General features: G+C 35.3%; 1 protein-coding gene across 1 annotated transcript; it reads right to left on the bottom strand.

Moving 5' to 3' along the window:
• Nucleotides 1-3,562: 3,562 nt before the first annotated feature.
• LOC123525620 (uncharacterized) lies at nucleotides 3,563-12,093 on the bottom strand. The gene is made up of 3 exons (XM_053539979.1): nucleotides 11,314-12,093; nucleotides 4,512-5,089; nucleotides 3,563-3,945 (listed from the first exon to the last, which is right to left on the bottom strand). The coding sequence occupies exons 1-2, from the start codon at nucleotides 11,929-11,931 to the stop codon at nucleotides 4,532-4,534; spliced, it is 1,176 nt and encodes a 391-aa protein (XP_053395954.1). The 5' UTR covers nucleotides 11,932-12,093; the 3' UTR covers nucleotides 3,563-3,945; nucleotides 4,512-4,531.
• Nucleotides 12,094-13,205: the final 1,112 nt, after the last annotated feature.

Here is a 13,205-nt window from a genome sequence, read left to right as displayed (position 1 = left end):
AGGACAAAAATCAAACAGGAAAAGACACATCCAAGAACGTAGACTTAAAGCTAACATTCTTTATAATGCATTATCTTGTTGTGATACTGTCTCAATACGTTTGCAAGGCAAAGGATATCTTTACTTATGGTTATGCCGTTTTAAAAGATTCAAGAAGCGCACATGACAACTGGGGTAGGTTGTTCTATCATGCAAAGAAATATCAAAATGAAGCCGAAGAATATATTTTCTTAAGCAATTACACATAATGAAAGCAACCCCCTGAGAGATGTTCACGTATGTAGCAAATAACATTATATCAAGCAGGTTGTAGACAGGCATTTATAGCATACATTGACATTGCTAATCCTATCAATTGGAAATGGTCAAGAGAACTGGTACTTGGCTTTAATTATGCAATATGCTTCATAATTAGCTGCTATAAGTTGGAGGAAACTCGTCAGTGTAACTACAAGAATACATACAAAGTCAGATATAAATGCATCAAGCCAGTCCAGTGTACTTATAGACATTTTGAAGACATGTGTGCTAGAAAGTGAAATACTGGCAAATTACAGTTTTAGTTAAATATTGAAAGGGTTGTTACGCATAAAATTAAAAGTTGTTTGTTTAGGGTGACCTGATCGTAACTTTTCTTTCAACATTTTTAAGTTTATCAGATACATGATATTATTATATGGGCCGATTTGAAACCTAAGACAGAAAATACACTATTTCGTTATTTATCAGAAGCCTTAATATGCAAGATAACTGTAGCTCAATATATTTAAGGAGGCATTGTTTATAAACTAATCGATTAATCTTTACCTTTAAAAATTTACATCTAACTCTATTTGGTATGACTTTCTTTATTTCTGTATCATATTTTCATCTTAAACATATTTTTATATGTAAGTATTTGCGTTCTTGGGGTGTCTGCAGGAAATCACTGCTCTGTGGAGTGGTTCAGTGAGAGAGACCGTCTAGTGGTAAAGGTGTTGTCAGATCAATAGGAAGGTCGTTGGAACAAACCGTACAAAGGTTAATCTATCATACCATACCAGTGCTATTTTTAAGAAAGCGGAATTTAGACTGATTCTTAAATTTGAAATCTTAATCAAATTCAAATAAATTAGTATCATTGAATATAGTATAAATTAGCAATAATAAATACAACAATACATTTAGCTCACATTACATTTTCTTTTGTTGTAAAGAAAGCATTAGGATGATCGTATGGTTTAGCTTGAAGTCATTAATTTTCTTGAAAAACATAGAAAATTATGTTTTGTATATTAATATGTTTTACATGAATTTACATTAGTTATTGAATTTACAAGAAACACACAAAATAACCCCTTCTTTAGCTACTCTTTTAAATGCTTAATAATAATATTCATAGGGAAATCGAACTATTGGTACTCCATGAAAAGTATAAGTACTGTAAAGTCGATTATATTAATTACAGTATGTATCTATACGTGAACTTGTTTTATAAAAAAACAAAATGAACCTCAAAATGTAAAGAATCTTTAATTTTGATATAATTAAATACTAAAATTAGTTTTGTTTGCCTGAGTGATATAAAATTCACACTTAAAAATAAGGTCATCCTGTTAATGAAATTTTTAAACAATTTTCCCCCTTCTAGGGCCTCATCTATGTCATTTGTCAGTGTCCTATATATTAAATGTTTATAAAATGTAACTATATAAATATTATGTCAATAATAGTTACTTATCTAGGTTATAAATTAACCTTTTGGACGTTGCTTACAAAAATATATGATTAAAATAAATAAAATATAGGTCCCTTTTTTGGGCCTCATTTTAGCTAACTGAGGTTAGCGAACAGCGTGTCTCCTCCTTTTTTTTGGATTCAGCCTACTTCAAAAGAGTTACATACAAAGTTGTGTGCTTTCTTCACAAAAGAAAACATCTTTTTCGATAACCTACTTACTACAATAGAGGGAAAATATTTTAAATTTAGGATATCTAAAAAATGTATTTAGTTTACCGTTTTTAATCGTGCGATATACCAGTAAGACAATACACACGCGTGTGTTACAGGCGAGTGCCATCATGCTTGGGAGAATCTCAGGGAACGTAATCTGGCAGCAAACTCGCCTCTCGAGGCTCCTAAGTTACGTTCCCCGAGATACCCCCACGCATGATGATACCAGCCGGTAACACACTTGTATGTATTATCCAACTTATACATGTTTCATCTGTTTTTGTGTATATGTTTTATGCAGAACATGTTAAATAACTATTTTATCATGAAATAAATATATATACCTACAGCATTTTTTATTTCATTTCTTCTACCATTAATGTTAAAATGTGTGATAGATTGTGAATCATTTACGATTATGCTTGTTTTCAGACGTGACAGAGCTCGACGTTGTATCAGACTGAAATAGAACTAAAGTAATAATTACCCCATGAGCTGGACTACGTCAGAGTCTGTTTTGGTATGCACTCTTTGACCCCTTATTTTGGTTTTCAGAAATAAATGATTGAGATTTGTCACAAGCAGCTCTAACTCGCCGCGGAGCCCAACAAGAGAACGTAAATATTTACAGAGCGGACACATATTATTGATACCGTAGTGGAATACTCAGACAAGTATTAGACAAAGCTGTTTATACAATGTATCACTGACTGTAATTGCACAAATGCAATAAAGGGATTTAAGACAAGGCAACTTTTTCCGTTTGAATGGCCTTTAGACATCACCTTCTAGGAAATAGAAAATCATAATACAATGACTAGGCTAATAGTGAGTGAATGTAATATGAAGTTTGCTGAACGCAATCAAATATGATCATTAATTGACACCTTTGTGCAATATCAATTTGCTTGAAAATACAGATAGCTGCTATGTAAACACGCATCATGAGAAAACCAACATAGTGCGTTTGCGACCAGCATGGATCCAGACCAGACTGCGCAGCCTCCACATCCGCGCAGTCTGGTCCTGATTCATGCTGTTCGCTAATGGTTTCTCTAATTGCAATAGCTTTTAATGCGAACAGCATGGATCCTTACGAGACTGCGTGGATGGGCAGACTGACCTGGATCCATGCTGGGCGCAAACGCACTATCTTGGTTTTCTTATGGTGCGGCTCACATGACATGACAACCTAACTATGTAAGCGTAATAGTTTGATTTCCCATAGGGCTTGGCATGACCAGCCGATTGATCGTACCGGGCCAGTACGACCTGCGAAAACATCAACATATCTGAGGCCATCTTATAGACATAAGTACCATGGTCAACAAGAGGATGCACAAATGTAAATAAGTATGCACCACCTCAAAGTGTACTATAGAGTACCTTAACATCCAAGACTCTTAACTCCGGCCAACGGCAAATGGCCGGCTCAAATTCTGGGGGAGTAATACCCCTCTGTATGGAGATACTGGCAAATAACTTGTTTTTTTTTAAGCTTAACACATCGTGCACTTAAGAAAGAAAGGCCAGTGGTTATTTGACATAAATTTATAGATGAATATTGGCCAAATTCATGATTCATACTACTTTGCCTGTTTTAAATAGATAACAAATAGCGATCTTTTCAGAAAACTAATTAATTTATCATTCCTACAGGTAAAACACATTCCACAATACGATAGTTTAAAAGCAATTGCAAATAAGAATAACTAATGAATAAATTTGCATATGGAGATACGTTCATGATACAATAAATAAAATAACCAGTTGTTCGAGTATGAACGTCCTCGAAGATTTTGTACTCCCAGAGCGCAGTCGGTTGTAAGAAGCATCATAATCTGCTAGACAAACAGAGAAATTCGTTTTATTAGGGTCTCGCTTATAACTCCCGTTTTCATTCTGTGTCGTAATGAGGTTAACTGCGAACTCGTTATCTCCCAAGGTGACATTCTTCAATAGTATCAGAATTTCCCCGAATAACACTTCAACTGCATTCATTGGTAGAATTATCTGAAAGAGTAATCATTATCAAATTAAATACTGAAAGTCAACAATGGTGTATACGTAAATGATTATGCCGGGTTTCTAAAAAAGATATAGCATTTTTGAGAATGCTTTACGAAAAAAAAAAAATATCGGTGTGTGCCAAGACACATGTATCTATTGCGCTTGTCTATGTGTCATTCACAACTGCAGCTATTTTCACATAATTCTTTGAGTTAATACTGTTCAATATGAATATATTGTTAATGCAGCCTTGTATTGTGGTTAACTACGCCAACACAACAGGCTTCTTTATTTCGTTTCAGTAAGACAAATATCTATTCTGGTAATGAATATTTTATGCATAGATCTGCAAAATATTTCCACTGAAACAGCTGTGACTAGCGGACATTGCGATGTTAAATCCACAAAGGTAGTAAAATATCTTAAAACTCGTCACAGAATTATTTACTATCTTTATATGAAATATCCAAGAAAAAGAACTCCCAATTTCAGCTAACAAATTATGCATCCTGATATGCTATATTTACATTTTTATTACATATATTTTGTACAATTTGAAAAGTACACACCTGGTCACAGAAAAACGTTTTTAAAGTGAAACTATAGGTAGTCGTAATCTATTTGGATTTGAAATGCGCTCGTATAATTTGGGTCTTACGGCATTCTCCCTCTCGTGTGTAAATCTGTTGATACGGGCAGTCTGGCCGTCTTGGACATAACTCTTGTACTTGTCTAAGGTAGGGCGGAACGAATACGTTTTCCCTAAAATTTTAATGTACCAATGGTAATTTAGACATTTACTCAGGGTATCAATGATGACAGATGGATCTATTCCGTTTGGAGTACGTTTACTTAAACCAACTACGAATGAATCCACAATCTCTTGACCGTCTTTTACTATTTCATAAGCCACTTCAACAACATCTGCCTTTACTTGATAACAAGGTATTTTCATCCATAGTAATGGATTATTGCGTTCCTCGAGAGTCAGCGCATTCAAAGCTGAAATAGGCAATTCATTTCCTGTTGTCTTCCACAACTTGAACTGTATTTTGAAAGATGGTATGTCCCAGCGGCGTATAGAATATTTGCAACCGGTAGGTGTCATCAACATACCATCAGGGCAGTATATTGGGAGACATGACTCCTGAAACAAATATTAAGTAATAAATATTTTTCAATGTATTAATCACACATGTTTTGACAGTACCAAAATGTCTGATATGATAATTGTGTCACAATCATCCGACTTTCTGGTAGTTTTGATGTCTAGTATTTCAAAGGGCAATATTATAACCTTTCTGCTGAGTTTCAATGGTATAGTCATCATACCAATCTAGAGCTTTTACTGAAGATTTAACAAGACATGAGCAGAAAATATTTCGATGATCTATAAGATTATTTTTGTAATTTTATACGTAAGCGAAGGGTATTTTACTATAAGACTGTTAAAACGAAGGACTGATGCTCTGCCAAATATTATCATGAATATGTGAAGAAATAATTTTAATTAAAATAAGCTTGAAACTTTTGTATTTTTATTTGCAAACCTTTCATGCATGCAAACGAACTAATAACTAAATTTTTACATCACGTTTTTCAATCAGCGATCCATTTGATGTCATATAAGGTTATTAGTAATTCAAAAACTTCTCTGTTGACGATGAGTCAGTATGCATAATTCAAATATGGATATATTGGCTAATTTTCACTGTATAAATAGAGAATATTAGGTTACTGTCTTATAAATTTAAAATTATTAAGTGAGTCGAAGAAAATAAGTCGAGGCTCTGCTTATTTTCTGTTCTATTATCCTACTTTTTTAATCCCCTGCCACAAGTGGTGGGGGTTGTAGGAATGGTCTCCGTCCGTCCTTCCGTAACATTTTGTGTCCGCTCTGTATCTCCTAAACCCCTTGAAGGATCTTCATGAAACTTGGGTCAAATGATCACCTCATCAAGACGATGTGCAGAACCCATGAGTCAGTGTTGTCGGTTCAAGGTCAAGGTCACAACTCAAGGTCAAATGTTTGAGCCTTCCATTTCGTGTCCGCTCTGTATCTCCTAAACCCCTTGAAGGATAATCCTGAAACTTGAATCAAATGATCACCTCATCAAGATGATGTGCAGAACCTACAAGTCAGCCATGTCGGCTCAAGGTCAATGTCACAACTTAAGGTCAAATGTTTGAGCCTTCCATTTCGTGTCCGCTCTATATCTCCTAAACCCCTTGAAGGATTTTCATCAAACTTGGGTCAAATGATCACCTCATCAAGAGGATGTGCAGAACCCATGAGTCAACCATGCAGGCTCAAGGTCAAGGTCACAACTGAGGGTCAAAGGTTTGAGCCTTCCATTTTGTGTCCACTCTGTATCTCCTAAACCCCTTGGAGGATTTTCATCAATCAAATGATCACCTCATCAAGAGCTCATGAGTCAGCCATGTCAACTCAAGGTCAAGGTCACAACTCAAGGTCAAAGGTTTTAGCTCTGTGTCTCCTAAACCCCTTGAAGGATTTTCATGAAACTTGGGTCAAATGATCACCTCATCAAGACGTTGTGCAGAATTCATGAGTCAGCCATATCAGTTAAAGGTCAAGGTAACAGCTAAAGGTCAAAAGTTTACCCTTTCGCTATCCATAACAGTGGCGGGGGATTTAGCTGTCTTTCAGACTGCCTTGTTTATCTAAAATCATTCTTTTATTAAAATTCCAAATTTACTAGTCTGCCTTGCATAGACAATTTAAAATTAATACGCCCCAAAATTACACAATTAGGTCTTTAAAATCCCAAATATTATAAAATAAAAACTGAAATACAAAGGCTAACCTTGTTTTGTTTTATACCCGACCTCTCTGTTCTGCTGAACATGAATGAATGATTTTAATTTGCTGCCAAGTGCAGTTTTATCCGGATACCCATTCTCACCACGCAAAAGTTAGACGTGATTCATACACACGCCATAACGCCGCTTGACAGAAAAAGTAGGCAAACCGATTCCTCATTGATTATATTCAATGACATCCCATTCCAGATGCAATGAATTATTTGATTTAAATGCAGACATCTCAAATCCTAAACAAACGCTATACATGCTTACCCGAGCGTTTCCGTTATATTTTTTGTGGTAATTGCAAATACGGTATGCATACATTATGCTATACATTAGTGACACGGTCTCAAGTACCTAATAAAAGAGCGTATATAAAAATAATTGCATAAATAATTATATCTTTTAGCAGTTATTCTCAAAAACAAGATAGCGTCGTTTAAGAAAAAAAATAGTCCGTCAAGGTTTATCAAGACACTGACCTGGTAATGCAAAATTTATCATACCCCTTTATTTTTGCCTTTATTTTGCATAAAGGTAGGATAAAATCGATATCCCAATGGGTATCGAGTACAAATGTCATCAGGATATCTTCAGTAACTGCAGAGTTATTGCTCTTAACTTGTTTTAAAACTCGTAAAACAAAATTACACATTGATTGAACTTCATCAAACTGGAGGTATTTTTGCATGTTTGACCAAGTGAAAGTTAAGGCGTGAGCTTAATTTTCTTCTTTGTTTAACTGGCAATCAAATCGAGCCATGTTAGAATGTAGAATAAAGCATGGATTCGGTGTATAAAAATCATTTTATGAATTAACGGTAATAAGTGTGTGCATTTATTACAACAACAGCGTTTCTGACATGGTCTCACGTACCTAATAAAAGAGCGTAATTAGATTAATCTCTGGTTTCGATACAATACGAAAAGATTTAATAAAAATTTAAAATTGTCGCCTTGATGCCGTGTATACCCTGCACTGTCGGCACTTTACACGTACACGATTCCGTACAGTTTGTGTTTATCAAAGTTTTCTTTTTTTCGAAGAATAAAATTGTTTTTGAGTCAAGTTTCCTTTCTGTACCACGTTCCTCTCCCGGAGGATTGACAGCATTTCGATCTGACATTTTGAACGAATGATGCTTTCCCCCAAGAAGTTAATTTTTTAAACAGTCTCATCGCGATTACCTCTAATTAATCCTTATTAAAGATTACAACTGTTCAAACTAATTAATTCATCAGTTTAAATCAAAAGCAATTTTCAGAACGTCTCAAAAACAAATGACCGCTGATTATAGAAATCTAATGTTTACAGCATACAATTATCATTATGGCACGTGCAAACAAGTATGACATCATCTCACTTTGATAATCACCGCGCCTTTGATATGTCGGCATCACGTGTTACTGGTTAGGCAACATACATGGACATGTACCAACCACATTCACAATGACATGTGTGAAATTTTATCGCATATTTTCCTAACTTCGACTTACCGAGTTTACAGTGCACTTGAATTTTATTGACGGGACTGAAAATCCCTTTCGACACAGCCGGAGTCTCGGTAAGTCAAATTTTGACGTAACCGGAGTTGAATTACATATAATTATGAAGAAGGAAATTCGACGGGACTTGAAAATTTCTTCGACTTAAGCGGAATTTCGAGGTAAGCGAGTTTGAGATACCGAGTTTCGACTGTAATAATAAAATTATTTGAAGCTTTGTCTGCAGGTGTTAAAACAAAGTCGTGTGTAACTTAGATAAAGCTTTCTTTAAATGTCACACATATTCATTTTAAAAGTCCAGTTAGTTTCAATGGAACAAGAAACGTTAATATTTAAGAAACTTTTATAATAAAACCGTGTTTTAACACTGAATTATACACGATTCGCGGTTATAAATCGGACGTAACCCGAGTGAAATTATTTGAACGACGTATAACCTTCCGAATGTATAAATAATTTTCAACTGTGTCTTTTAGTTATTTCAAGACTTCATAATAATAATTTAACATACATTACTAATTTGGATCTAACCCTATGTAAGGCGTCTTTTTGTTCATTATATAAAAACCCAATAGAATACACCAAAAAATGAAAAATTTCATAAAATGTTGTTTTAATGTAAGTGAACGCTGTGGCAACGTTAAATGTCGCAACGCCGCTAAATGTCGCAACCACCGTCATATGTCGCAAGGTTGACGTTAAATGTCGCAACCACCGCTAAATGTCGCAAAATCGTCTGCCGCTAAATGTCGCACCTTTAACGTTAAATGTCGCAAATATTTGCCCACCGTTATATGTCGCAACTCCAACGCTAAATGTCGCACAGCAAAATAAGAGTTAAACAGTTTTTACAACTTAATGATAAGATTGGGTAATGCATGCATGCATGCATCAGTATGCAATGTGTTGATTTGGGAAGGGCTGAAATGACCTTTCACTCTAATCTACACGTTTGCTTTTCAGTGGTCCCGCACCATACATACGTTATATATTCTATATCTAAAGGTTTGAGCACTAACGTAGTACTCGCCACAGTACTAAATTTATTTCAGGTCTGAACTATGTAATTCTGTGGAGTCCTGTTTAGCTCATGAGATATTAAGCTCGCGCTCCGTATTGTCGCGCGTTGTATCGCATATCTTGAATCGACCTGAATTTCGTTACACAACAGCCCGGGGACCAGAAATTGTTGATGGAGAAGGGGGGCACCAGTTTAAAACAAAAGCGTCACCGGCGACGTGCGGTAGGTACGGGGTTCCTCTATCCGTATTTGTGGGAAAGTTTTTTATGTACAGGTATGAAATGCTGGCCTGTGGTGCATTTTTATCTTATTTTTTTTTTGAGGTACGTACTAGAGGGGAACTCCCCTTATTTTAGGTGGTTAGGGTCTTTTCCCCTTGACAATTTTGAAATACAGGTATAGAATGCTGGACTTTTATTGCATTTTGTGTTCAAAATTTCGGTGTATGGGAGGGGTTATCCCTGCCATTTTCGAGGGCTCAGGGGCTCTCCCCGGGAAAGTTTGAAAAACAGGTATAAAATTGTTGCCTCTGGTGCATTTTTTGTCTAAATTTTAAGGTGCTGGAGAGGTACTCCCCTCATTTTAAGGGGTAAAGGGTTCTTCCCCCTGGGGAATTTTGAAATATAAGTATAAAATGTTCACCTCTGGGGCGTTTTGGGTCTACATTTTGAGAAAATATTATTTCCAAAATAGTCGGGTGCAACTTAGATGAGTATAAGCCACTACTAAGCCAACAAGAGTGGGGTTGGGGGTGGGGGATCGGCTCGGGCCGCGATCTGGGCCTGTTACACAACAGGATGTTTAACTACGTGACATGAAGACTGTAACTGTGTTTTGTACCAGCTGTAGAAAACGAAGATTTTCTATTAATTAGCCATGGATTCTATTTCTTTGTTTGGAGATTTACATTTAAATCATAAGGTGACTATCAAGCTTGAAGAAAGCGGGGAAAGATCCTATGTGGCCCTCTGTACATTTTTTAGGTAAAGCGGGAATTTTGATATTATTTTACTTTTAGTCTCTTAAAATTGTTTGGTTTAGTCTCATTTCCCTAATTATCCTACTTTTCCGCCTACCCACACATAACCCCTCTCCCCCCCCCCCCCCCCCCCCCCCCTCTCTCTCTCTCTCTCTCTCTCTCTCTTTCTCTCCCCCCCACTCTCTCTCTCTCTCTCCCTCTCTCCACACCACCCTTCAGAAATGTAAATATTTATATTTTCTATTAATTGTCATGGTGCTGTGTGTTTGTGTCTTAGATTTCTGTGTCGTTATTCACCCCGTTCCCCACCCATACCCAATCCCCACAAACATACAACATCATTACCAAATCGTATTTAGTTAGAAGAAACCTCAGAATAATTCTGTCCTAAAACACTGGCCCTATTACAAAATAATAAATTTTTTTCTTTTTTTCTTGCGTGACTGTTCAAGCAAGGTGTGGAACTCAGGTGAGCGATCTAGGGCCAACAAGGCCCGCTTGTTGCTATACGTAACAACATTTATCATTAAGATAATTATTTGTATTACATAAACCTGTTAATTTTTCTTCCCTCAAAAAAAAAATAAATAAATAAATATACACAAGGAATTGATAGTCATAGTGTCAAATAGGAAGTGCGACATTTAGCGTTGGTGTTGCGACGTATAACGGTGGGCAAATTTTTGCGACATTTAACGTTAAAGGTGCGACGTTTAGCGGCAGACGATTTTGCGACATTTAGCGGTGGTTGCGACATTTAACGTCAACCTTGCGACATTTAACGGTGGTTGCGACATTTAGCGGCGTTGCGACATTTAACGTTGCCACAAACTCCTTTAATGTATATGACGGATTCCATAATAAATTAAAAATACGTTCAATTTAAAGTTTATACTAGTGTCGACAATGGCATATTAAACGAATTAAGAGCTACATGCTTTTTGACATAAATTTAGCACGAACTTTTATTAAAACATAGTTTCATTAAAACATAAGCACTATACATATTCTTTAATGTAGGATAAATTATACATACCAGTTTTGACAGTTCTGAAAATTCCTTAGGACAGTCTGGTTTCAAATTTGTGTTAATCATTTCATTTTTGCGTAACTTTGAAGATGCTTTGACAGAATAATCAATGAGAACAGTATACCGTCCATTATTTGTCCGTCCTGAACCATCTTTGCATACCTTCGCAATACGATCTTTCTGCTCACAGATTGAACAAAACGGATTCCTGTGGTAAGCATTCCAATCTGTAATATATGGCAAATTGAAGGTACGACACAATATCTCGAACGTTGAATTTGAATCACATTTATTCAATTTTTCCGATTTGGAACAGCGCTTAACAAACCAATTCTCTTCCTCGGGAGGAATGTACACACTTGGATCACTATGATTTCCATTAATTTTATTTTCCCAAACGGAAGGTCCCACTTGCCGGTGTGGTGTCAGGATAAAGTAGTTCCATTTTGTAAAGTTACACACATTGTTACATATGGCGCATTTTTCGTTAACGTAGATATTACCTGTTTCTATTGAAGACACTGGTTCAACAAGGCTTTTGCCTTTTTTATCATACAGATCGCATGGAATAATTCCATCGGTTGTAAAACCATCTCCCGTTTTGAATTTACATGCTTTGATCATTAAATATTCTACATTATAAAAACGGTCAGTTTTATTAGTAACATAGGGAGTAATGCATGCAACAATACCATTATCTTTAAGACGACATTTGTCCAAGTCATCAAAGCAACAATCGAGTCGTAATCCGCATTTTTCATCGCACTTGCATGATGAACAGCATGGTACTAAACCCTTAGCGTTTAGAGATTTCGATGCAGTTCCATTGCAGATATCCGAATATGGACATGCTTTATAAATAATCTCTGGTATGTCGAAACTAGATGACACAACTGTCAAAGTTACCCAAAATGTTATCAAAAGATATTGAAAATCCGTTTCGAATTTTAATATTTCAAGGTCTCTTAAGTATGCAGGAAAAAGTTTTTATTTTTAAGTACCAAAGTACCGATATATTTAGGAGTTTTTTTATATATATCTTAGAATGTATGTAGCTCCTGAAACAAGTGAAACAAGAATACAGTCATATCATAAATGTTTTAACGATCACTTATATACTATGAAGTCTTGTTAATATCTAAATGCATACAAAATGATAGGAATTTATTAATGCAGATAGATACTGCAAAATACTATGAAACAATTAAGAAAATGCAAATAAATGACCATGAGCGGGAAATGCTAATTTATAATGTGTTTATAATGTGGCTGCCACGTGTTTTGTTATGAACATGAACTTCATTATTATTATAATTTTTTGCTAAATCCTATTCCTGATAATATTTTCTCTTTTATTTCTCAAGGGTTTGAACACTGATTGCCTAGAAGAAAATATCATAATATCCATTACCCCCCTTTATAACTTTAACTGTTTTAGTTCATGTGTAGTATTGAAAGTAGTGTTTGATTTTTCCACATCATGTTATGATACATAACATCTATACAAGCATCTGTTTCATCTGCTTTCAGTATAAAATTTAAAGCGTTACTGATGTTTACAAACGTTTTGGAAATTCATTGAACAAATCTAATGATGTAGATAGACAAAAACAAATTACCTGAAGCTTACTGTTCGTTGGCTTTTTCTGAGGATTTTCCTATTCATTCGTCATTTATATATCAGTTTGTGCAATGCAAAATCAACATGTTAATTAATTACTTTCAAAGAATAAAATATATTTTGGTAATAAAATATGTTTTTTTTTATTTTATCCGAGGAGGTTTTGCCAACGTTATATTACTGTATTTTTACTACCGAATTTGTATTAAAATGAAATGATTAGCACAGCCTAAAAAATCTAATACAATGTTACTCAAAATGGCAATAATAAATAATT

The sequence above is a fragment of the Mercenaria mercenaria genome, chromosome 3 (assembly GCF_021730395.1).
Source record: "Mercenaria mercenaria strain notata chromosome 3, MADL_Memer_1, whole genome shotgun sequence".
Lineage (NCBI taxonomy): Eukaryota > Metazoa > Mollusca > Bivalvia > Venerida > Veneridae > Mercenaria > Mercenaria mercenaria.
Note: the sequence above shows the minus strand (reverse complement) of the source record. Positions and strands in the feature narration are given on the sequence as shown.

Bases quoted from the DNA above. Each gene is read 5' to 3' on its own strand.
- LOC123525620 (XM_053539979.1), bottom strand. From the start codon at position 11,931: ATGATCAAAGCATGTAAATTCAAAACGGGAGATGGTTTTACAACCGAT. The intron at 5,090-11,313 runs GTATGTATAATT...TATTTGTTTCAG, and splicing joins TTTCAGAACTGTCAAAACTG to GAGTCATGTCTCCCAATATA.